The 20,926-nt window shown below is 64.9% G+C and overlaps 1 protein-coding gene across 3 annotated transcripts; it reads right to left on the bottom strand.

Moving 5' to 3' along the window:
• Positions 1-115: 115 nt before the first annotated feature.
• STK11 (serine/threonine kinase 11) lies at positions 116-20,196 on the bottom strand. 3 transcript variants are annotated; one of them, XM_019815258.3, is made up of 11 exons: positions 18,914-20,196; positions 10,229-10,312; positions 9,032-9,121; positions 8,198-8,330; positions 7,973-8,109; positions 6,793-6,920; positions 4,633-4,690; positions 4,164-4,360; positions 3,905-3,946; positions 1,480-1,698; positions 116-662 (listed from the first exon to the last, which is right to left on the bottom strand). In XM_019815258.3, exons 1-10 carry the CDS (start codon positions 19,201-19,203, stop codon positions 1,496-1,498), a joined length of 1,362 nt encoding a protein of 453 aa, XP_019670817.1. In that variant the 5' UTR covers positions 19,204-20,196; the 3' UTR covers positions 116-662; positions 1,480-1,495. The 3 variants fall into 3 exon arrangements, with proteins under 3 accessions (XP_019670817.1, XP_003981653.1, XP_011286530.1); XM_003981604.5 differs by lacking the exon at positions 3,905-3,946 and having other exon boundaries at positions 18,914-19,974; XM_011288228.4 differs by lacking the exons at positions 116-662; positions 3,905-3,946 and having other exon boundaries at positions 1,528-1,693.
• Positions 20,197-20,926: the final 730 nt, after the last annotated feature.

The raw sequence follows: 20,926 nt of genomic DNA, 5'->3' as shown, positions 1-20,926 counted from the left end.
AGATAGACCCCCTCGGGAGCCCCAGTTCCCACCACCCGGCCACCTGCCAGCCCCCCGGGCTGTGAAGCCCACGAGAGGACCACCCAACAGTTCCCAAACACCCTTCACAACCAGCTCAAATCCACCTGCTTTATTTTTTCTTAGAAAAAGGAAAAGGAACCAACCAAACAACAAAGACAAGGCAGCCGCCTGGCTCCCTTGGGCTCTGGGCATGCATCTTGGTTGACGGCCCTGTTCTTCTACTGGCTCCGGCTGTGGCTGTGGCTGTGGTTTGTCTGAACACATCACTAGGTGTGGGAGGCGCTAACGTGGAGCAGAGTAAAAAGAAGTCGGGGTGGGGCGAGGACCAGTAGTCTGAACGTAAAGTGCATGGCAGGGGCTTCCCGCGGGGCCCGCGTGCCGGCGCTCTCCCTCCTCCCGAGGCCCGGGGAGGGGGCTCGGCACAGGGCTGCAAAGTCAATGAGAGGCCGTGTTCACTGGCCATGAGGGGAAGGCCAGTCCCCAGTCCCTGCTGTCCCCCAGCCATGGCCCTCCAGGACCCCTGGATTCCTGAGGGGCAGTCGGCAAGGAGGGTGTGGTGGTGGCCTTTCTGGGCAGCAGACGTGGGCCAGCAGTCGGCGGGAAGACTGAGGACCTGGGCCGTGGCACCTGGATGAGACGGGCTGCAGACGGGAACAGATGGGTCACTCCTGGGCCGGCAAACACATTCTGTATCTCAGGAGGCAGGGCCCACCCTGGGGCCCGCTGACAGGGTGGGGGAAACTGAGGCCTGGTCACACGGAGCTGTCAGGCGTCCAGAGAGACCAGGCAAGGTCGCACTGATCTGAAGGGCCACCCTGTAGTTCACTCCCTGCCCACTGGGGTTAAGCACCACCCTCCACAGAGAGAGCCAGGCCTCCCCAAAGAAGCAGTTTTCAGCCTGCCTGGCTGGTTCTGATGCTGGCAGATAAGCACTCCGGGGCCACTTGAGGGGGGGTGGGGGCAGCACCCTGGGAGAGGGCACCCCGCCTGCACCCCGAGCAGACGATGGGCTCTCCTGCACCCCTGGGGCCTGATTCCCCTCCACATACACCTTCTTGGACTGGGGCAGGCAGGAGCAGGAAGAGGAAGCGGAGGAGGCCGAGCGGCCACCAGGATGACAGCCCGAGCCAAACCCAAGACGTCTCAACCTCCCACCCGGCCACCCGGCGCCTCATACACCTCTGGGCTGAGTCCAGCATCACCCGGGGCTGGCAGGACAGGCGGCTCCTGTGAGGGGCCCGCCTCCTGCTCGCAGGAGCTGCTGCCCAAGCCACCCCCCACCCCCGAACCCCCGGCCAGGGTCCTAGAGCAAGTGAGTTCCTCTACCTCTGGCCCAGATGCTGGTGGCGGTGGACGAAGACCGACAGAACGGCGAAGGGCAGAACCGGCCCCGGTCAGCAGTGGTGGGCCGGTGCCCTCGGTGCGTCCCATCCCCCCCAGGTCCCCGAGGCGGCCTACCTGCGGGCGGCGACCCTCACTGCTGCTTGCAGGCCGACAGCCGGCGGATCTTGCTGCTGGCCGAGCAGGCCTTGCGGGTGGGGTTGGAGGCGGCGCTGGCCCGGCGCTCCACCTTCGACTTGGCGCTCAGCTGCGCCGACTCCGTGCCATTCACGCACACGACTTTGGGCGGGCCCCGGCTCTGTCCGTTCTGACTAGCCTCCTCTTCTGGGACCTGTCCTAGGAGGGAGAAGGCGAGTGTGGGCTGATGGGGGCCCAAGACCAACACCCCCAGGGCCCCCCAGCCCTCAGGCTACGTCTCCGCCTGCCTGGGCTTAGGTCCCCTCTGCCCCGCCGGGCTCCTCCACCGCCTGTCCCGCCCCGGCCCCTCCCGCAGGGCCCCTCATCCGGCTAGAGGGAGCCCACCGAGGTGGGGGGCCCAGCCCACGCTCACCTGCCTGCTCAGGTTTGAGCCGGGTGTCTGCACCAGGTGGGCTGAGTGCTCACCATCCACCCCAGCACACGGGGAAGGGACCGGGGACCTGGGGCACAGGGCCCTGGGCTCGGCCCGTTCGCCCGTGCAGAGGCCACAGCAGGCTGGGCCCTCGGGGCTTGGGAGGGGCTGGGCTCAGGCCAGGTGTGCGACAGGCACCTCTCCCACGAACGCCAGCCTCGACTCCCCGTGCCGGGCACGGGATGAAGAGATCAGGGCCCAGGGCCTGCCGGTCCCTACTCTCAACTGGGTGGCACCAGCCCTTGTTGGCCTCCGGGGAGCCATGGGCCTGGGGCTGCCCGCCTGAATTGTGGGGGCGGGGGAGGGGGAAGGCACATAGGAGCTGGCCAACCTGCCAGGGCCCAAGTGGCTCATTCAGTGCACATGGGGAACCGGCCTGCTGCCCACAGTCCGCCCTCCTGCGACACAGGGGGAAAGCTGCCCACGGCTGCCGCCAGCCGACCTCTTCCCTAGCACAGAGCCCCCTCTGGGCCAACAGTCCCACTGCCTGACAGCAGCTTCTGGAACATGGCATCTTAGGTCAGAGGCCCTCACTGCTGACAGGCTCCTGCTGAGGAAAGCCCTTGGGGGGGCCGGGAGCCCTCCTCTGATGGAGGAGGGGCCGTGGGGGGGGGGGTGCGGGGGCAGCTCTGCACAGACCACCTGGAGCCCAGCCACCGGCACAGCAGCTGTGGCTGAGGCGGCACAGGACCCGGTCTCCCTGCCCTCAAGGGACTGGGGCACGGCTGGCAAGCACCCACTCCACCCCAGCCCGAGGCCCGGCACCCAGCTGTCAGGGTGGGCGGCAGACCTCCACAGTGGGGACGGTCCGGGGAGACCGAGACCAAGCAGCTGAGACCTCTGAGCGGAAGCACCCCACCGGGACCGAAGCGAGGAGGGATCTTGGCCCCAGCACAGCCCACCGCTGACCCACAGGAGGTCAGAGAAAACCCCACTGGTCCTGGAGCAGGACTGTGCTACTTCTGACACAGACGACATCGCCCGGCCAGGCATGTGGCTCCAAGCCTGGAGAGCTGCCCTCGGGTGCGCCCTCCCCTACCCGTCAAAGGCAGCCCCTGGCCTCTCACACGGGCCAAAGGGCACACGGGAGCCAACATACACGGTCAGTATAGTCTGGCGAGGTTCTGGGGATTGGGCAGGGTCCTCACTCGGCCTTCCTGGGACAGCAGACTGTCTGCCAGCGAGGGCCCCTCACAAGTTCCTGACACAACACCCCAGCGACTCTGAGAGGCAGGACGCCTTGTTCTCACTCTCCATGGGAAACAGAAGCTCGGAAGGCCAGGGCTCCCAGAGCTAGGACTCCGTACACGTCACCTCCCGGGACTCCCGGAGCCCAGGACCCGGTAGGGAAACAGCTGAGCCAAAGCCACAGAAACTCAGGGTCCAGCAGGCGCCGGCTCTGAGATGACCCTGCGGCCGGCCACGACGGGCTGTCACAGAAACCCCAAGCACGCCCCCCACAGGAGTGGGACCCATGATCCCCGCCCCGGCTCTGGCAGGAAAACGGCGCTGGGCCCACGGCGTTACTGCCCAGTGGGGTCTCCCAGGGGCCCACCCACCACGCAGGCCACCTCCACACGCCAATTCTTTCTACAGTAGAATCCTCACTCCTGGCAAATGAGCCAGCACAAAGGGAGACCGGCATCACCCCCGCACGCACAGCGTGGCAAACCTTTATGACAGGAGCCGACAGGCTGGCCCCAGGACACAACAGAGCTGTGAGCGCTGTGGAAGGGGGTTGGGGAGGGGCTGGCGGGGGGGGGGGGGGCGCTCGGGCAGCTGCGTAGGCTTAAGGAGGGGGGCAGGGGTGCCGAGGCCTGGCCTCTACGGCACTGGAGGGGGGAGCAGCGCTACGCTACGCCCCGAGCTGCTCTACGGCCCCGGCCTCAGCTTCCTCTCCAGAAAGGTCTGAACACTGGCTCCTCTGCGTGCCTCTCTCCTCTCTAAGCCCTGCCTCAGACGCCTCCTCGCCACCTGGGGAAGCAAGGCGACACGCATCAGGGCTGGCGGCCGGGCACCAGGAGGGCCACTGGACCCTCTCGGGCCGTCGGAGGGGCTTTCCCCCATCTCTCACCGCCCGGCGGGACGCGGTCTGCACTCCCCAGAACACAGGAGGGTCCCCTCCGGGGATGTGATCCCTGCTACCGCGGGCAGGGGCCCCTGGGCCAGGCCGCGAAGCGACCGCACTCACCGGGCACCGTGAAGTCCTGAGTGTAGATGATGTCGTCCTCGATATCGAACAGGTCCTCGTCCCCGTTGTCGTCCGCACAGCCATGCAGATCCTCCAGGTAGGGCACCACTGTCATGCCTCGCCAGCGGTCCTTGCAGTCCGAGCTTGGCGGGATGGGCACGGGCTCCTCTGATGGCGGGTGCTTCTTCCGGAACCAGCTGTGGAAGTCACAGGTCAGGACAGTGCAGGGGCTCCCCCGCCCTCAACGCGGGGCACCTCCCGACCTCAGGCCCAGCCTAAAAGCCAGGGGGAGAGAGCAGCCAGATAACCCAACCCCGCCCCCCACTCACTCCCACCACGTGCACCCCACACTCTCTCTCACCGTGCACAGCGCCTGCACCCCAACCCCCGACTCACTCCCACCACGCGGACCCCCCGTGCCCCCAGACCCACCCCCACCACCACGGCCGGCCCCACACGGGACACTCACCTGTGTTGTCTGATCTGCTGTATGGAGAACCTCCTGGCTGGCTCGTATTCCAGCATCCCTGACAGACCAGCAGGGTGTGGGGAGTCAGTGCTGGGGACGTGGCCCCAGCCCCAGCCCGTGTCAGCCTGTGCCCAGAGGACACCCCCAGGAGAAGGGGTGCGGGCATGTGTGAAGGGAGCCCCAGCTCGGTGCTCCGGGCACTCCCCCCCGGCCAGCCCCCCACAGGCCTGGCCTCCACCAGTAGGGCCGGCCTGGGCAACGGGGCCAACACGCAGAGTCCATAACTGCGAACACTGGGTGCGCACAGCCCCGGGCCCCACGAGGCTGCCGGCAGGAAGGTGGACACCAGAGCCGCCGGGGGGCAGGGCAGGCCCACCGCAGCGACGCAGAACCTGTCCGTGTGCTCAGGGAAGTCAAGCACGCAGGCCCACTCTCTGCTGGCCCCCGGCCGGCAAAAGGCAGGGGACGCTAGCGGTCAGCATTGCTAGCCAGGACCAGACGGACGGTCCCCGAGACGGCAGCCGGAGAGAACGGAGGCCAAGAGGGCGACGCGCTGTGGGTGTTCGCCCAAGGGTCTGGCGCTGGGGGGCAGGTCCCACCCCAGAGCCCGCAGCTTCCACATGGTGGGGGCGGGAGAGGAACAGCTCTGAGAACTCGGCACGTCACACACCCGGAGGACAACTTTGTTCTCCAAACCGCACAGCGATTCGATCTGGAGACCTGGTCGGACCCCAGGCCTCAGGGCCCGGATGGTACTCTCCAGGCCTGGCTGCAGTGCAGGGGCATCTGCAGACCATGAGCCCGGGGCCACCTCGGCCTTAGGGCAAATGCCTTGGAGGTGAGGGACCGGACTACTGATGCCCTCTGCCATCTACCTAAGCTCCCCGATGGGGGCTGTTTCAAGCGCTGATAAAAGTAAGGGCAGTAACGGACCAAGCAAAGGAAGCTTCCTTTAGAGAAACCGCCAACCAGCCGCTGCCTGTCAAGAGAAAGTGCGCCGTCTGCCACCTCAGCCGTGTCTGAAATGACCTTCGGTGGAAAAGAAAGCCCTCGTGGGGGGTGAGGGGAGGTGAGAGGGCCATGCTCTGGGCGCACTCGAGGACAAGGAGGGTGGACATCACAACCCTCCTCCAGAGTGCCCAGGAGCTTCCAGGGAGAACTGGGGGCGGGGGATGGGGTGGGGGAAGAAGGCCAGGTCTGAGCAGCAGGCGGGCTGGGCCACAGTGCGTACCGGGAACAGGGCAGAGCTGCTTCCCCCGTTCCCGGAACACCCTGGGCTGCGTGCTCAGCCGCCTTCGCCTTCGCGGGTCCTGGGGTGGCTGTCCAGGCAGGGCCCCAGAGGGAGGGGGGCGCCGCACAGGCTGCCCAGCGCTTGGAGTTCGGCCGCTGCAGCCCCAGCCTCAGCCCCAGCCTCGTTTCATCTTAACGTAAACATAAGCGCCGGCCTGCCTCAGTTATCGGGAAACTCTCAAGAGCACGTGAAGTAACGTGAATCTACTCCTTCAACTGAAGTCACAGGAGGTCTAGAAACTGAACATCCAACGCGAGCCGAGGGTAGTCAGTTACACGCCTAAGGACTACAGGCAGAGACAGACCCCAAGGCGCTATCTCGGTGACAACTCTTAGGTACCACTCACACCTGAGGGGGTGCTCTGGATGAGCCAGAGTATCACCCACCGGGCCCTGAAAACAAACATCCAGGAACCCCAGGAGGCCAGCTGTGGCAGCCCCGCCCCTTGCAGGGCAGAGGGGAGGTGCCACCCTGGCCAGGGCCCTGCGGCGGATGCACAGCGCCCCCTGCTGCACAGCCTGGGACACGCAGCAGGAAGAAACCAGCCGGGGGGGGCTAGGGAGCCAGAAGAGGGTTGGAACCAAGGCCCCAAGCAGGCAGTAGGGCCCAAGGAAGTCAGCAATGCCCCTCCCAGCCTCAGCCTCAGCCTCAGCCTCCAGAGCTGATCCTGCCAGCCACTCTCCACTAACTGGGCCCATTCCTTGGGTGGGGTGGGGGACAGGCCGGGCACGTGGGGCGTGGGGCTGCAGAGATGAAACCCAGCTCTCCAGAGGCCAGTGGTCTGTAGAAAACCCCCAGGACCCCCAACACCCGCTGGCAGCCCGTTCCCGACACCTCCAGCCCCACAGGTGCCGTCCCGAGGGCCTCACCTCTCAGCAAGTCCGAGAGCGGGGGGCCGCAGTCACCCGGGATCGTGTAGTCTCCCTTCCCGATGTTCTCAAACAACTTGTAGATGTTGTCCCCCTCGAATGGGTACAGGCCTGTCGTGATGTTATAGCTTCGCCCCCAAGGGGAAGGAGAGAGGCCCGGTCAGTTGGGGCCTCTCCTGCAGCCCCAGCCTGGGACCAGCCTGGCACAGGAGCCTTAAACCACCCTCACCTGTAGGGCCTCACACTGGGTGACGGGAATGCTCTGGAATAGGTGGTGGTGGTGGCGGCAGCACCACTCTGAAAACCAGAAACCACTGCACTGGACCCCTTAAAAGGGTGGCTCTGACAGCGCAGGAGTGATCTCTCAACAAAATAAAACGAAACAGGGGAGCCCGGGGGGCTCAGTCGTTTAAAGGTCCCACTCCTGATTTTGGCTCAGGTCGTGGTCTCACGGTTCGGGGGACTGAGCGCCGTGTCAGGCTTTGCACTGACCGTGCGGGGCCTGCTTGGGACTCGCTCTTTCCCTCTCTCTCTCTCTCTCTCTCCCTCTGTCCCTCTGCTCTCACTCCCTCAAAAACAGATAAATACTTAAAAAACAAAAATAAAACGAAATGAAACACCCATGTCGGCCGGCAGCCGCCCTGCAAGAGGCAGGAGGGAAGGTTCTGGAAAGTCAGGGCCTGCCCTCTGCGGCAGGCACCACGCTGACCGCTGCTCACGCAGAAGTGCTCGGGGATGTGCCCCGAGGGACGGACGAGCAGAACTGGGGGACACGGTCTGAGACTCCTCCGGGGTGACGGCGTAGAGTCAGGACAGAAACACTTGCTTCGAGACAACAGCAGTGGCCCTGGGGTGTGAACCGGGGCAAACGTACCAGTACGAGCCCTCACGACCGAGGAGGAAGGCCGGGCCGTGTGCACCCCCACACGGCTAATCCCGAGGACCCCACAAGGCGGGGAGCGGCCCCCTCTGCTCCTACCCACAGGGGGCTTCTCATCTCGGCACCACGGTTTCTCTGGCACTCTGGCCACCCGGCACAGCCCGGGAACGGTGTCTGGGGGACACGCTAGGAGGGGCGGTTCTAGAGGCCTGAAGCCCAAACAGGCCTGGTTCCTTGGTGGGCACAGGAGGGGCCCCTGGCGGGGGTGAAGCAGGGGGACCGAGGCCCACGGGCACTTACAGAGTAACCCCAGCCGACCAGATGTCCACCTTAAAGCCAGAGAAGGTGTCCAGGCCGTTGGCGATCTCAGGGGGCTGGAACGCTGGGGAGCCCTGGCTCGTCCGGCACGTGTCGTCCTCGGCAAAGGGGTGCAGGGCCTGCAGCATCGCCAGGTGGACCTCAGGGAGCAGCCCCCGCGGGAGCGCCCCCTCCCGCCCCCCGGGGCGCTAAGGGAGGCGCACCAACCTCGGCCACACCCAGGTCGGAGATCTTGAGGGTGCCGCCCGTGGTGAGCAGCAGGTTGCCTGGCTTGATGTCCTTGTGCACAATGCCCTGGCTGTGCAGGTACTCCAGGCCGTCCACCAGCTGGCAGAAGTACCTGGGGGGACATGACTTCTGTGACCTGCCCCACCAGGAACCTCGATCCTGCCCCCCGGGTCCCCCTCGGCCCCGGGAGTGACCCCGCGGCACCAGAGACATCGGGGCCGCGCAAACAGAAAGGACGGGACGGGTGGCCCAGCAGGGAACCAGAGGGACGCTGACCAATCTGAGCCATTCCTGGTCCCACCTGGGGAAGGCAAGGAGGGCTCCCTGGCCCCCCGCTGCCGCCCCACTCCAGGCAGCCCTTCTCTGCACTCCCCATCGGCCCGAGGGCCGTGCTGTGTCCCCACAATCACTCTGCCTGGACGTGACCACATGGCCCTAAAGGGGCCCTTTGGGGCCGGGGACCCAGGCTCACTCTGCCAGCTTCCCGTTCCCTCACGACACAGGCCGGCAGCAGGGCTGGAGAGGTGTGACTCCCCAGGAGGGCCAGCTGACCCGTGGCAGTTCGGGTCACTGTCCTCGGCCTTTCAAGGACCAGGAGGTCCCAGAGTCTCAGGCAGCAAGCCCACCAGGGTCGGCAGACACAGCCGCTGGGCCGGGCAGGCTGCAAACTGGGCCCCCGAAGCTGGGCTTTAAAACACACTGGAGCGTTCATCTCGCTGGTGATCAGAAAAACTCGTCTGAACGCGGGACGGGCCCGAGTGTGGGTGACCCCACGGGAGGGGGGAGCCACGGGCCCCCGCGGCAAGCACTCACCCGTGGGCCTGGCACACGGGGAAGCGCTTCTCGGGCACGCTGTCCAGCATCTCCTGCATGCCGCACACGCAGTACTCCATCACCATATACGTGCGGGGCTAAGGAAACCATGGGCTGACCGGGACCCCCACCCCAGGCAGGGCCTGCCCCCTGGGAACAGCCAGCCAGACGCTCGCGCGGGAAGGGTTTGGGGGAGAAGACCGCAACCGCGCCTGATGGCCACATCAACAGAGACAAGCGGTAGTGCGCCGAGACCACGACAAAGACCAGAGAGATTACAGAGCCCGTAGGGCGCCTCTGCCCCTCCGCTGACCTCCCCAGGGTCAACTTGTAGAGGTCTGTGGTCGCCTAGTCTGGGCTCGGTCCTCCGGCCCACGAGAAGCTCTCAACACCCTGAGGGGCTCCCGCCTCACCCCTAGCCCCACAGGAAGCCCCACACCAAGAGGAGACAAAGCTTGCAGGGCAGGAGGGAGGGGCGGGGTGGGCAGAGGGGAGGGAAGCCTGGGGGCCGTCAGGCCAGGCCTGAAGCGGCTGTGTCTCAGGCCAGCAGGAGAGAAGGTCGAGGCCCCCGCCACATCTCCCCCAGAGGTGGCCCTGAGTGCACCATGCTGGAGAGGAGCTACGTGCTGGAAAGCCCACCACTCTGTGCCCAGCAAGTCAGTGACAGACGCCTTTGTGGAAAGACATCAGTCCCTTGGCTAGACCTGAGCCCCCCCCCCAGAGCTGGAGCCGGAAGACACAGGGCCTGCCCCCAGAGAGAAAAGGGCAGAGCCAAGGACCGTCCCGGTGAAGTGCCCCTGCAGTGACACTCCCCGCCCCACCCCACGTCCTACCTTAAACAGAGGGGCCGTGCAGGACAAGGTGCGGCCGGAATGCCAAGGAGAGCGCCCTCCACGTGGCCCCCCGGACTCAGGGGTGGGGCCTGGGACCCCGTACTCCCAGCCCAGGGCACAGGGCGAAGGGAGGGCACAGCACCCACGCAAGCGAAGATCAGAAGACACCCTGCAGACCTGGCAGACGGCACCAGCCAGACAAGGCCGCCCTCGGGCTGGTGCTGCCTCGGCAGCCCCCCGGGGTTTGCCAGCTCACCACCCAGGGCCACCGAGGGAGGTTTGGGGTCCCCAGGCCCTACGACTCCGCTCGACCCTGCAGCCCTGACCCGGCGCTCGCAGAGGGGCCGGGCTACCAGAAGGATATATTTTTTGCTTCTCTTCATTGTACAACACGTCCACCAGCTGGATGACGTTTTTGTGCCGCAACCTCCTCAGAAGTTGGATTTCCCTGAAGACACAAAACAGAGGCGTCAGCGGAGCCGCCAGCGAGAACGGCTCAGAACACCCTGCTCCCCGCTCCGCTCGCTCGGGAAGGAGAGCGCTTGCCCTGGGGGCGCCGTGCGGGGGTGCAGGGGTGCAGGGGCCGCAGGCTCTGAGGCGGCAGTGAGCAGCCACCACGTGCAGGAGCCGGGGCTCGGTTACACGGCAAGGCCAGGCTGTGACTGTCCCCGCCGCCCCGCATCCCTTCCGCGCCTCTTGGTGGGGACGAAGCCCCAGGCGGTGCGCCACGGCTGGAACGTGCCCGCAAGGCCCCCTCGCTCTCCCTGGCGCCCCGCAGCCCCTGGGGAAGGGCAGAGAGCCCAGGAGACCTCCACGGCTCCCGTCCGGGCACAGGCCCCACCAGAGTGGACGCCACGGCCCACCCGGCGCCACGCACGCCCCCAGCCCGTGCCCAGTGCTGCCCGCTCTGCGGACGGCCCCCCGACGCCTCACCTCTCCGGGGTCTGAACAGGGGAGGGGCCCTCACAGCTGGCAGGTACAGGGGGAGCGGTCGGCAGCCCCTCGGGAGGCCGCCGGCCAGCAGCCGAACCCACGGTGCCACTCCAGGTGCGTGCCGTGCCCGCGAGAACTGAAAACACGTCCACACAGAAGGCTGCACCTGCCTGGCCAGGGCAGCGCCGGCCACACAAACCTCCAAGCTGGAACCACCCCAGTGCCCACCACACACGCGTATGTCCACAGACGACTGTGCCCACCGCGCACGCGCACGCCCCCAGGAGCATCCACCGCGCACGCGCACATCGCTCAGCCGCGAGCAGGAGCGAGGCGCCCACCCCCGCCGCCCCCAGGACGGACCCCGGACACACGACGCTCAGGGAGGGAACCCGACACGAGAGGCCACGCGGGGTGTGAGTCCACGTGTGTGAAAGGTCCAGAACGGGCCCGTCCGTGGACAGGAGGGGGGCTCGTGGGGGCCGGGGGCTGGGGGAGGGGCTGGGGAGGGGGAGTTGACTGCTGATGGGGACCTTTCGGTTGCTTTAGGGTTGCTCTAGGGATGACGAACTAGATAAGCGCGTGGTGGGTGCCCATCCCCACGAATACATTAAATGCCATCAAACCGTACGGAAAGTCTAGGAAGTCCTCGGCAGAAAGCTCAGGCATGGGCTGGAGAGCCCACCGTCCTCACAGACCCAGGCCCCGCCAACACCTCCAGGGGGCCTCTCCTGACAACCCCCCCCCTCCCCAGGGCAGGTCCTCTGCGGTGTGATGCCTGGAACCACCCAGGGCCCTGGACTCGGCGTGTGTGCACAGCCCCGCACCCCAGACCGGAGACCCCAGACCCAGAGGCCATCGCCTCACAGAACAAAGCACAGGCTTGCAGGCACTTCCCCCACAAACTCACCGACCAAACCCTGTCCCCACGTCCCCACCCCCCCACCCCTCCACCCCCCGCAGAGTTCTGGGCTCCAGGAGATTTCTACCCTCGTTTTTCTGTTTTTCCACAGTATCCCTATCCGTCTGACTACTGAGGCCCAGGGATGCTGCACATATAGAAATACACACACTGAGTGGGAGGGAGAGGGGGTGACAAGCAGAAGCCGGGGCGGACCTGCTTGTACCCTCTGAGCCCTGGGGACTTACTCTGCCGTCCCTCATGAGCAGAGATCAGAATCCCTTTTTATCCCCCCAAATAATTAACGCAGGGTGTCTCCCCCTTGGCACTTCTAACATTCTGGGCAGGTCGCTCTCGAGTGGGGGCATCCTGGGCCCTAGTTCAGTAGTATCCCCGCCTCCCCCCCCCCCCCCCCGCCACTCCTGACAGCCACAGACGTCCCCAGACAGGGCCCACTGTCCTCTGGGGGTGGGCGGTGTCAGGTGAGGGACGGTGCCCTGCTGTAAAGGATCAAGGTCCGTGACGAGCAGGAGCGGAACCTCAGACCACCCCTATCCTCGCCTCTGAGCCCCTCTGGGCCAGCACAGGGCATCCCCTGGAACTCAGGCCTCATCTCCCTCCCTCAGCCCTTCCTCCACCCCCTCCCCCCTCAAACCATCCCACTCCCCTGCCTGCCCCAGCCCTGCTCCGTGTGTCCAGAGGGACTCTCCGCCCACTGGCCCATCACCCTCCATTTCTACCCAACAGGCGCAGGGTGGCAGCAAATACCCATTTATGGGGGGGCGGCCGACCATCAGCCCCCAGCCATCAGCACAGCGGTGCGCGGCCCGGGAGACAACCGTGCCAAAACGGGAAGGATGTGCAGTCTTGTCTACACCTGCACAAAACCCCACTGGCAGGACACACACCAGCAGACCCCTCTGGGGTCACCGCCAGGTGCTGCCTGGACTCCTGTCAAGGGGTCGGCAGCCCAGGTGGATTTAGCAAAAGGGGCAGGAGTGAGACAGCCCCAGAGGAGAAGGGCATCCGTGCACGGCGGGAGCGAAGTTATTAGCAAGCCCTGCATGCCCGGTGGGGACCGACGGGGTCAGCCCCAGAGACAGACCCCGACTCCTCCAAGCTCTCGCTTCCCGGGACCGCACACAGGACTGGGAACAATCAGCACAGACCACAGCACCGGAATGGAATTCTCCAACACATCGGGATATCTCCGGTCAGCTGCCTTCACTACAGCCTGGTGAGTGAAATGCTTCCTCGACCTGTCCATGCCACCCTCTTGGCCCTGGAAACTTCCTCAGGGCCCTCTTCATCCAAAGAGATCGCTTCAGGTACCTGCAACGTAACTAAAATGCATGTGTTAATGGGGCACCTGGCTGGATCGGCCGGTGGAGTGTGTGACCCTTGATCTCAAGGTTGTGAGTTTGAGCCCCGTGTTGGGTGTGGCGCCTACTTGAAAATAAATAAAATAAAAATAAAACCCATGTGTTGAGACCAGGAGGCCTTTCCTTCATCCAGCCAAATGGCGGCCGCCTGGAGGGGATGTGGGGCAGCAGGACCGCAGCATCTACAGCAGAGCTCCACGCAGAGGCAGGGGGACGGAGCCTGGGACCGCACTTCTAATCCCACACTGAGAGTCAAGGGGCCCCGGGAAAGCCCACCCCGGGTCCTCACTGATAGGAAGGCGAGCCCCCCGCTCTGCATTGTCCTCGCGTGCCTCCCCCTCCACCCACTGCCATCAGGATGAAACCACCACCCAATGTCCATCCTCTACAAGATGGTCACAGCACCAGCTCTGAACCAAACCAGAGGGCAGCACCCTTGCCTCTGCAGTGAAACAGCTCAACAGTCCTACTCCGACGTCCAAAAAGTTTGTCCTTAAAAATAAAAGTCCACACTCTGACATAAACAGGCGGATCCACCGTGGGCATGCTGGGCCGTCCACTTGTTTGTTTGGTTCACTGGGATCAAAGCACCGTGAGTGAGCACTCGAGTCAGTCACCTTATCTCTACCAGGAAAGGACGGACACAATGTCAGGCAGTCCCCGAACAGAAGGGGCAGTCCCCGAACACAGCTGGCAGCGGCCAGAGCTCCAGGACAGAGAGTGCAGGAGGAGGGCACGCCAAGCCATCTGCCCAGGGACCCCCGAGCGTCCTGGGGGTTCCTATCACCTCTGTACTTTCCGTGTCCCCTACAGGTTACATTGTGGGTCTAAACACAAGGAAAAACAATGTGTAAAGAAAAAGGAAAGGCGAGGAGCTCAGCCCGGATGCAGGAAGTGGAGGCAGAGGAAGTGGTGCCTTCCGCAACCCCCCCCCCCCCCGCCGGTCTCAGTGCCTGTGGTCACAACCCCCCCCCCCCCACCACCGCTGCTGCCTGGGACCTGCCCAGGGTTGCTGCCCAACCCAAGTGGACTGCTTAGCCGACTTGTCGATTAACTGGAGGAAAAACCGAATGAGGGTCATAAAGCCATTCAAGCTTACAGAGAAATGGAGAGTCACTGCCTTCACGGTCACGTCGGCCCCAAACAAAACACACAGTGACCAACAGGCCCACTGCCCTGAGAAGCACCGGCTCCATGCATCCCCGAGCGAGGCCCGCGCGTCACTCCCCGTCAGATGAGGAGGGGTCCGCTGGGCTCCGAGGGGCAGACCAGGGGCCACGGCAGCACTGGCAGAGGGACACTGAGCAAGATCCCGTCACCTCTCAGCCCCGCTGTTGATGCTTCTGAACGCTGTCCCAGGAGGGAGACTGAAACAAGGGGAAGTTGCTCGTAGGACGGTACACACACGTCCCCAACAGCATGACTCACAGGAGGCGTCAAGTGGACACGACCTGAACACCCCACTGGCAGGTGAGTGGACAAACATGACGCGGTCGATCTGTACACGTGCACGTCCCTCAGCTGCGAGCAGGAGCGAGAGGCGCTCACACCCGCCGCCTCGCGGACGGACCCCGAACACACGACGCTCAGGGAGGGAACCCGACACAAGAGGCCACACGGGGCGTGAGTCCACGTGTGTGAAACGTTCAGAGCAGGCTCATCCACGGACAGGAAGGGGCTCGTGGGGGCTGGAGGAGGGGAGGAAGATGGCTGATGGGGACCGGGTTGCTTTCGGGGAGGCGGACCATTCCCCCAGCCACGCAGCGTTGAGGGTTGCACAATCCGTGTAAGTATTCAATGCCACCGAATCACACCTTATCGCCACCAATGTCGGTATGTGAGTTCCGTGTCAATAAAGCTGTTCGAATAAACTGCAGTCCAGCCGCATGGTGGGCCCAGAATAGAGGGCGGCTCTGCCAGCGTCCCGTACGCTGTGAGGCCTGGCTCACGACCTACTGCCCCAAGCTCCCACATTTCAGAATGAGCCCCGCACCAGGGAGGGAGCGGACATCCAGGGAGGACGCCAGGACGGTCCCTGTGAGTTGCAGTGGACGGACCGCGCCCTCCCGAGGCCACCTCTGGCAGCCAGCCAGCCCGGGGTTAAAGTGGAACCCTTCCCGACACGGGGCGGGGCACCCCAGCAGACGCTGGGACCTTGTCGAGGCCACCTGGGACAAGAGCAGGAGCCGACAAAGTCCAGGGCTCTGATCCTGGACACACTACAATCCCAACCATTCACCACCCAGATCCAACTATCTGCCAATCACCGCGAGGCGGCCCAGCCTGGAAGCCGGCGCCTGCCTGCGTACAGAGCAGCCGCCCCCGTGCCGAGGACCCGCTGCTCCTGGGGCTCACTCGGGATACAGCAGCTGGCTGGATGAGACTGGCTGCGGAGGCTGGGGGACCGGCAGTCGGGACACAGCTTGTCAGAGGCACACACGCTCCCTTCGACCCCAAGACCCCACTTGTGGTGACGTGCCCTTCCAGCACCCTTGCGCTTACCACGGCACGTGGCAAGAAGTAACTCGCCAACGTAGCAAACAGAGCCACCAGCACAAGGTGGGTCAGACCCGGCCACGGAGCCCTGCCGCCCCAACAAGACCGCCACCGAGACGCGTAGTGGAGGCCCGACGACTGGCAGGGGTCCGAGAGCCACGGCCTGAGGGGCAGAGTGACCACCCCGTGACTTTATACGCTGACTTTGTATGCCGGTAAGCAGCAAGTGAATTTTATGATCCCAAACATCTGATGGAAAAAAGCCCACAAAGAACATTTTGTGGCGCATGCGACTCTCCGGAAAGTGAGTTGCAGCGTCTGTCGTGGTCGTGGGCACAGCCAGTCGGCCGCGCACCTGCCGCCCGCAGCTGCCTTCCCGCGGCTCCAGCACGGACGCACAGCGGTGCGCAGCCCAGGAGACAACCGTGTCAAAACGGGAAGCGTGAGCAGCCTTGTCTACACCTGCACAAAACCCCACTGGCAGGACACACGCCAGATCTCGCCGGCTGCCCCCGGAGAAGCGGGAGAGAGGGAGACCCCACCAAATGCCCTCTTCCCAGCTTTTACAGGTTCCATCCACGTGATTTACTGCCCGTTGGAAAAACAATACCACTTTCTTCCTAAAAACGATCAGGGTATATAACAAGTGCTCGAACGGGTTTAAAGAAAAAAACACAAAAAAAGACTTGATGAGATCACAAATGACTCTTTCCTACTTGATGCTTTCTGAAACTTTCTCACTCTATACAAAGAACCTGCTAGTTTCTAGAAGCAAGAAGCAGAGAGGAGCAAGTGCAGACCCCAGGCGGTCTTCCTGGGAGGAAGCCACATGACGGGAGGGCCACCCTGGGCCACCCCCACCACCCTTACCACAGGCATCATTCTTTAGGCAAAAGGCTTCTGATCCACACTGGGACTCCAGAGGCTTGTCTGGACGGCTCCGGACACTTCACTCGGAGAAGAGCTAGTGGGGTTTATTAAGCCTCTCAAAGACAAAGGAGCCTTTTTTCCCCCGCAGCCGGCTGGCAGCATGGCCGGCCAAGGAGTACAGACTTCCCCATGCGAGGACACCCCTTTCCTTCCCCTGAGAGCCGGGCCCTGGGCTGACGAAACGGGCACTGGCACAGGGCCCCACAGCTGGGACACCTTATGCGAACGGCCAAGCCAGCTGGGGACCCCGAGCCACTCCACCTCCCCGGCCTCGGTTTCCCCTCAGGTTCTTCTCAGGGACGCTGCGGGACCGAGCCCCTTGCAGCCCCAACACGGCACGCTCACGTGCCTCCACGAGCTCTTGGGGCCCTGACTGGCCATTCAGGAGTGCGGAGACTGGGACGCCGGGCTCAGCAAACCCCACCCCCCCAACAGGTTCTGGTCGTTCGTGTCTCCCACAAGTACAAGGGAGCTCTCGGAGGTGGTGGAACGCCCTCTAACTTGACCTTGGGTGTGTGCATTCGTCAGGACTCACACCGCGTCTGGCGGACAAGTGTCTCTACGACACCTGCGCCGTGCCTCAGCAGAGCGGGCACTCGCCCACCGCAGCACCACCCCTGTGTCCCAGCAGGGGTCCGCGGAGTCCTGCTGCCACCAGGAGCCCCAGGACAGTCAGCAGAGTGGGCGTGGGGGACCCTCGCCACGGATCAGTTGGTGCCAGAACGCAGCCCAGGCCCTTGAGAGGGACTCTGGGAACCTGAGGGTGCTGTTCCCAAGAGGCCGGGGGGCCACGGCGGCACGGAGTCCAGCGGCCAGCCCCAGGGATGCTCCGTGGACCCGTGCCGCCTCCAAGCAGGAGCGCTCAGCCACGGGCGGGCCCTGTTCCCCAGACACATCAGGGGATGAGGAGAGGAGCCAGTGGGACAGAGATGGACCCTGGACGTGGGGAGAGGGGCTGTGCCAGGAGTGGGATCCAAGAAGCAGGAGCTCGAGTGCAGCCACACACCCCGCAGGAGTGCCGGCAGGCTGAGGCCACGCAACCCCTAGGTGTTTCTGGCTTAACGAGAGAACACCTAGAAGGCAGCCGTTGAATGGGGATTCCTGACTCAGGGGTGAGGGGTCGCTTGGACCTCAGGAGGGTGCCGGTGGGCCCCCCCCCCCCCCCGCCTCAGTCTCTCAGTCTCTCCCCGCATGCAGGTGGCCCCTGTCCAACCGCACGTCACAGGTAAGAGACTGGCACAGAGAACTAGGGCATCCGGCCATCCCTTCTGCACGTCCACAGGCCGGGGCATGAAGACCAAAAGAAGGCCTCATCGAAATACAGCCCGCCCTGCCTCTGGACCACACTGTCCAGAGGCCGGGCACCAACACAGGAGCCAGTCCGGTCTCTGTCCTCAGCCCATCCACAATTTCACCACACCCAGACCTGGGCCGGCCCGGGGCAAGTGAACACAGCTCAGCTTCTGCGTGAGAGCAGGCTGGGCCAGGAGGGGGGAGGTGAAAGCGGACAGAGGAGCAGCACTTTCCAGGATGGGCCTGGCGGGAGGGCCGACACCGGGACGTCCAAGGTCGTCAGTCAGTCCTGCCACCTGGCCCGTTAGATAAACCCCTTCTTGGAAACCGGAGGCTGGGAGGAGCACGAGCCCAGGCAGGGTGGGGTCCCAGGGGCTGGCAGCCGACAAGAGGGGCACCTCCTCCTGAAACCGGCAAGAGGGATGGAGACACGGCTCCCGCCATCTGTGGGGAGCCTCCTGCACGCAGACTCCGAGACCTCTGCAAAGCCCAAGAGCGGACAGGCGCCCGGGGAAGTCTGGATAAAAAGTTTGCCAGGGCCTGGGCTGATTCCTCTCCCAGGGAGTCACCTGGGCTTGTAGTCACGGATGCATCTAGTGTCACATCCCAAATGAGCAAGAAAGGGCTAAGTTACCCCCTGCTGACCGATAAGCCAGTGCAAACAATTATTTTTGGCAACCGCAGGGCTCCCCTCCAACAGGATAAACAAATCGCATTTCGCCCGGCCCTAGTAACAGCTGCACGCTGCGCAGAAAACCTGCTGGTGGCGGCCAGGGCCGTTCAGGAACACGGCGTCTCAGGGCCAAATAAACACTGGCTGGTTCCACTGGGCACCTAAATTCTTTGGACAGCTGGGGGCGGGGGGGAGGCGCGCCCCCCTCCGAAAAAGGCTCTGACACCGCATCCTGAGAAACGGGACACCCGGCTACAACAAGCCGGCCTGACTTCGTGAAAGTAACAAAGCAGCTTTCCACCGACACCTTCCCTGTCAAGGAGGACACGGGAGCTGAGGGGACAGGAAGGAAGGGAGGAGGAAGGAAAGGAGAAAGGGAAGGACGGGAGGTGACCACCCTCGCTGGCTGGCCGCTCGCTGACCCAGGAAGCCCACACTTACTTCTTCACGTTGGCCTCCCCATTGGGGATCCTTCGCAACTTCTTCTTCTTGAGGATTTTGACGGCTCTCCGGCAGAGCGTCTCCGAGTCCAGCACCTCCTTCACCTTGCCGTAGGACCCCTCCCCCAGCAGGTCCCCCATCAAGTACTTGCCGATGAGCTTGGCCCGCTTGCGACGTGGCTGGTAGATGACCTCCGTGGAGTCGATGCGGTGGATGAACGTGTCCATCCCCACGGACATCAGCTCCCCCTCTGTAAACATGCCCAGCTGCTGCGGGTCGGCCACATCCATCCTGGACTCTCTCGGGCGGTCCCTTTATCTTCCTTATCTATTCCCCCCGAAGAGCGGTTCTTCCTTTTGTCCCCCTAAAGTTCCCTTCTCCAAGGAAAAAAAAAACGCAAAAAACAAAAATCAACAAAAAACGCAAAAAACAAAAACAAAAACAAAAACAAAAAGGGAAATCCTTCTTCGAAAAGAAACGATTGTACTCGTCGTGAGTTCAAGAGGCGCGCCTGGCCCAGAACCCGGGCACCCGAGGGTGCGGAGGGTCGCAAGTCTGGGTGCCTGCCCGCCTCGCAGCTTCGGGTCGGGCCGGCGCGTCCACGGGGGCCCTCAGGAGGCCGGTGGGGCTTGCAAGTGCTAGGTCATCCTCCAGGGACTTTAGACCCTCGGACAAACACCGCTGCAGCCAAACCAAGTCTTCTCCGGGACGGGCATTACCAGCGGGTCGTGGCGCGCGCCCAGAGAGGGCCCCGCGGCGGCCGGCCGGCCCCAGGGCCCCAGGCTGGGCAGCCGAGCTTCGCTGGGGGCCGGGCGCGCTGCTGGGGGCGGCTCCCGGCGGGGCCCGCCGTCCCGGGGGCCCGCGGTTGCGGCAGGTGCCTGTCCGGAAGGCGCGGGGGGCACCGAGGTCCGCCCCCGCCAGCCCCGAGCGCGCGTCGGGGGGCCGGGGGCTGCCCGGGGCCCTCCCGCCGCGGGGAGCAACTTCCGTCGGAGCCGGCCGCCGCCGGGGCGCCCCCACACCGGCCTGGGACCCCGGAGCGGCCGTCCCCCGCCCCAAACGGCAGCCCGCGCTCGCTCTCCGCCGAGAACGCCGTCGGCCGCGGGGCGCGGGGCGCGGGGACCCGCAGGGCTCCGGGCGGCTGAGGCGGCGCAGGCCGAAGGCCCGGGCCGGGGGTTCCCGAGGCCGCCGGGGCCCGGACAGCGCGTGCCCCCGCCGCAGCCGCCGCACGTGTGGAGCAGGCGGGGCGGCGCGGGGGCCCAGCCCATGCAAGGCGGCGCGGAGCCGGCCGGCGCCCGCCGCCGCTGCCGCCCGCTCCCCGCCTCAGTCGCGGACGCCCCGGGCCGCCTCCCCCTTCCGCGCCCGACACGCCGCCGCCATCTTGTTTACCTCCCGCCCCCGCCCTGCGCCGCCGCGCCGCCGCACGCCCGCCGGGGGGGCCCGCCCCTCCCGCCGCTGACGTGCCCGCCTGTTGGCTGGGCCGTGAGGCCCCGCCCCGCGGCCCGCCCCACCAGCGCTGCCGATTGGGCCGTTTGGACACAGGCAGGCGCCCAAACGGGGATTGGTTCACTCTCGGCCCCGCCCCGGGGGTGGATACAGCTTGGCTCATTGGCCCGCGGAGGAGCCCGTCATGGGGTGGGGGGGTTGGCGGGAAGCGGGCGCGGGGAGCCCGCAGCGTCGACCTCTGAGGGGCTCGGGGCTGGCGTCGGCGGTCGAGAGCGACAACGGCCACCTGGGAACGGCTGTGCCGCGGGCAGAGCCCTCGAGGAGCCCCTCACCCACAGACCCCCCCCCCTCGGAGGCCAGGGCAAGGGTCACACAGTAGCCCCCGGGGAGGGGCGACCGGCCGACTCTGTCGGTGGAACGTGCGAGCTCTGCTGTTGGGGATCTTTGAGTTCCAGCCCGACGTTGGGTGGGCTTAGAGCTTACTTTAGACATCAGTAAATTAAAAAGTGCCCCAGGGGCTCCTGGGGGGCTCAGTCGGTTAAGCGTCCGACTTTGGGTTCGTGAGTTTGA

This window comes from Felis catus, chromosome A2 (genome assembly GCF_018350175.1).
Source record: "Felis catus isolate Fca126 chromosome A2, F.catus_Fca126_mat1.0, whole genome shotgun sequence".
NCBI classification, from domain to species: Eukaryota; Metazoa; Chordata; class Mammalia; order Carnivora; family Felidae; genus Felis; species Felis catus.
The sequence above is the reverse complement of the archived record's forward strand: the minus strand, read 5'-3'. Positions and strand labels throughout refer to the sequence as shown.

Excerpts from the sequence above, each read along its gene's own strand:
- STK11 (XM_019815258.3), bottom strand. The coding sequence starts at position 19,203 with ATGGATGTGGCCGACCCGCAGCAGCTGGGCATGTTTACAGAGGGGGAG. Across the intron at positions 8,331-9,031 it reads CCCGTGTGCCAGGCCCACGG|GTACTTCTGCCAGCTGGTGG; the intron begins GTGAGTGCTTGC and ends ATGTCCCCCCAG. Across the intron at positions 6,921-7,972 it reads TGGTCGGCTGGGGTTACTCT|CTATAACATCACGACAGGCC; the intron begins GTAAGTGCCCGT and ends TTGGGGGCGAAG.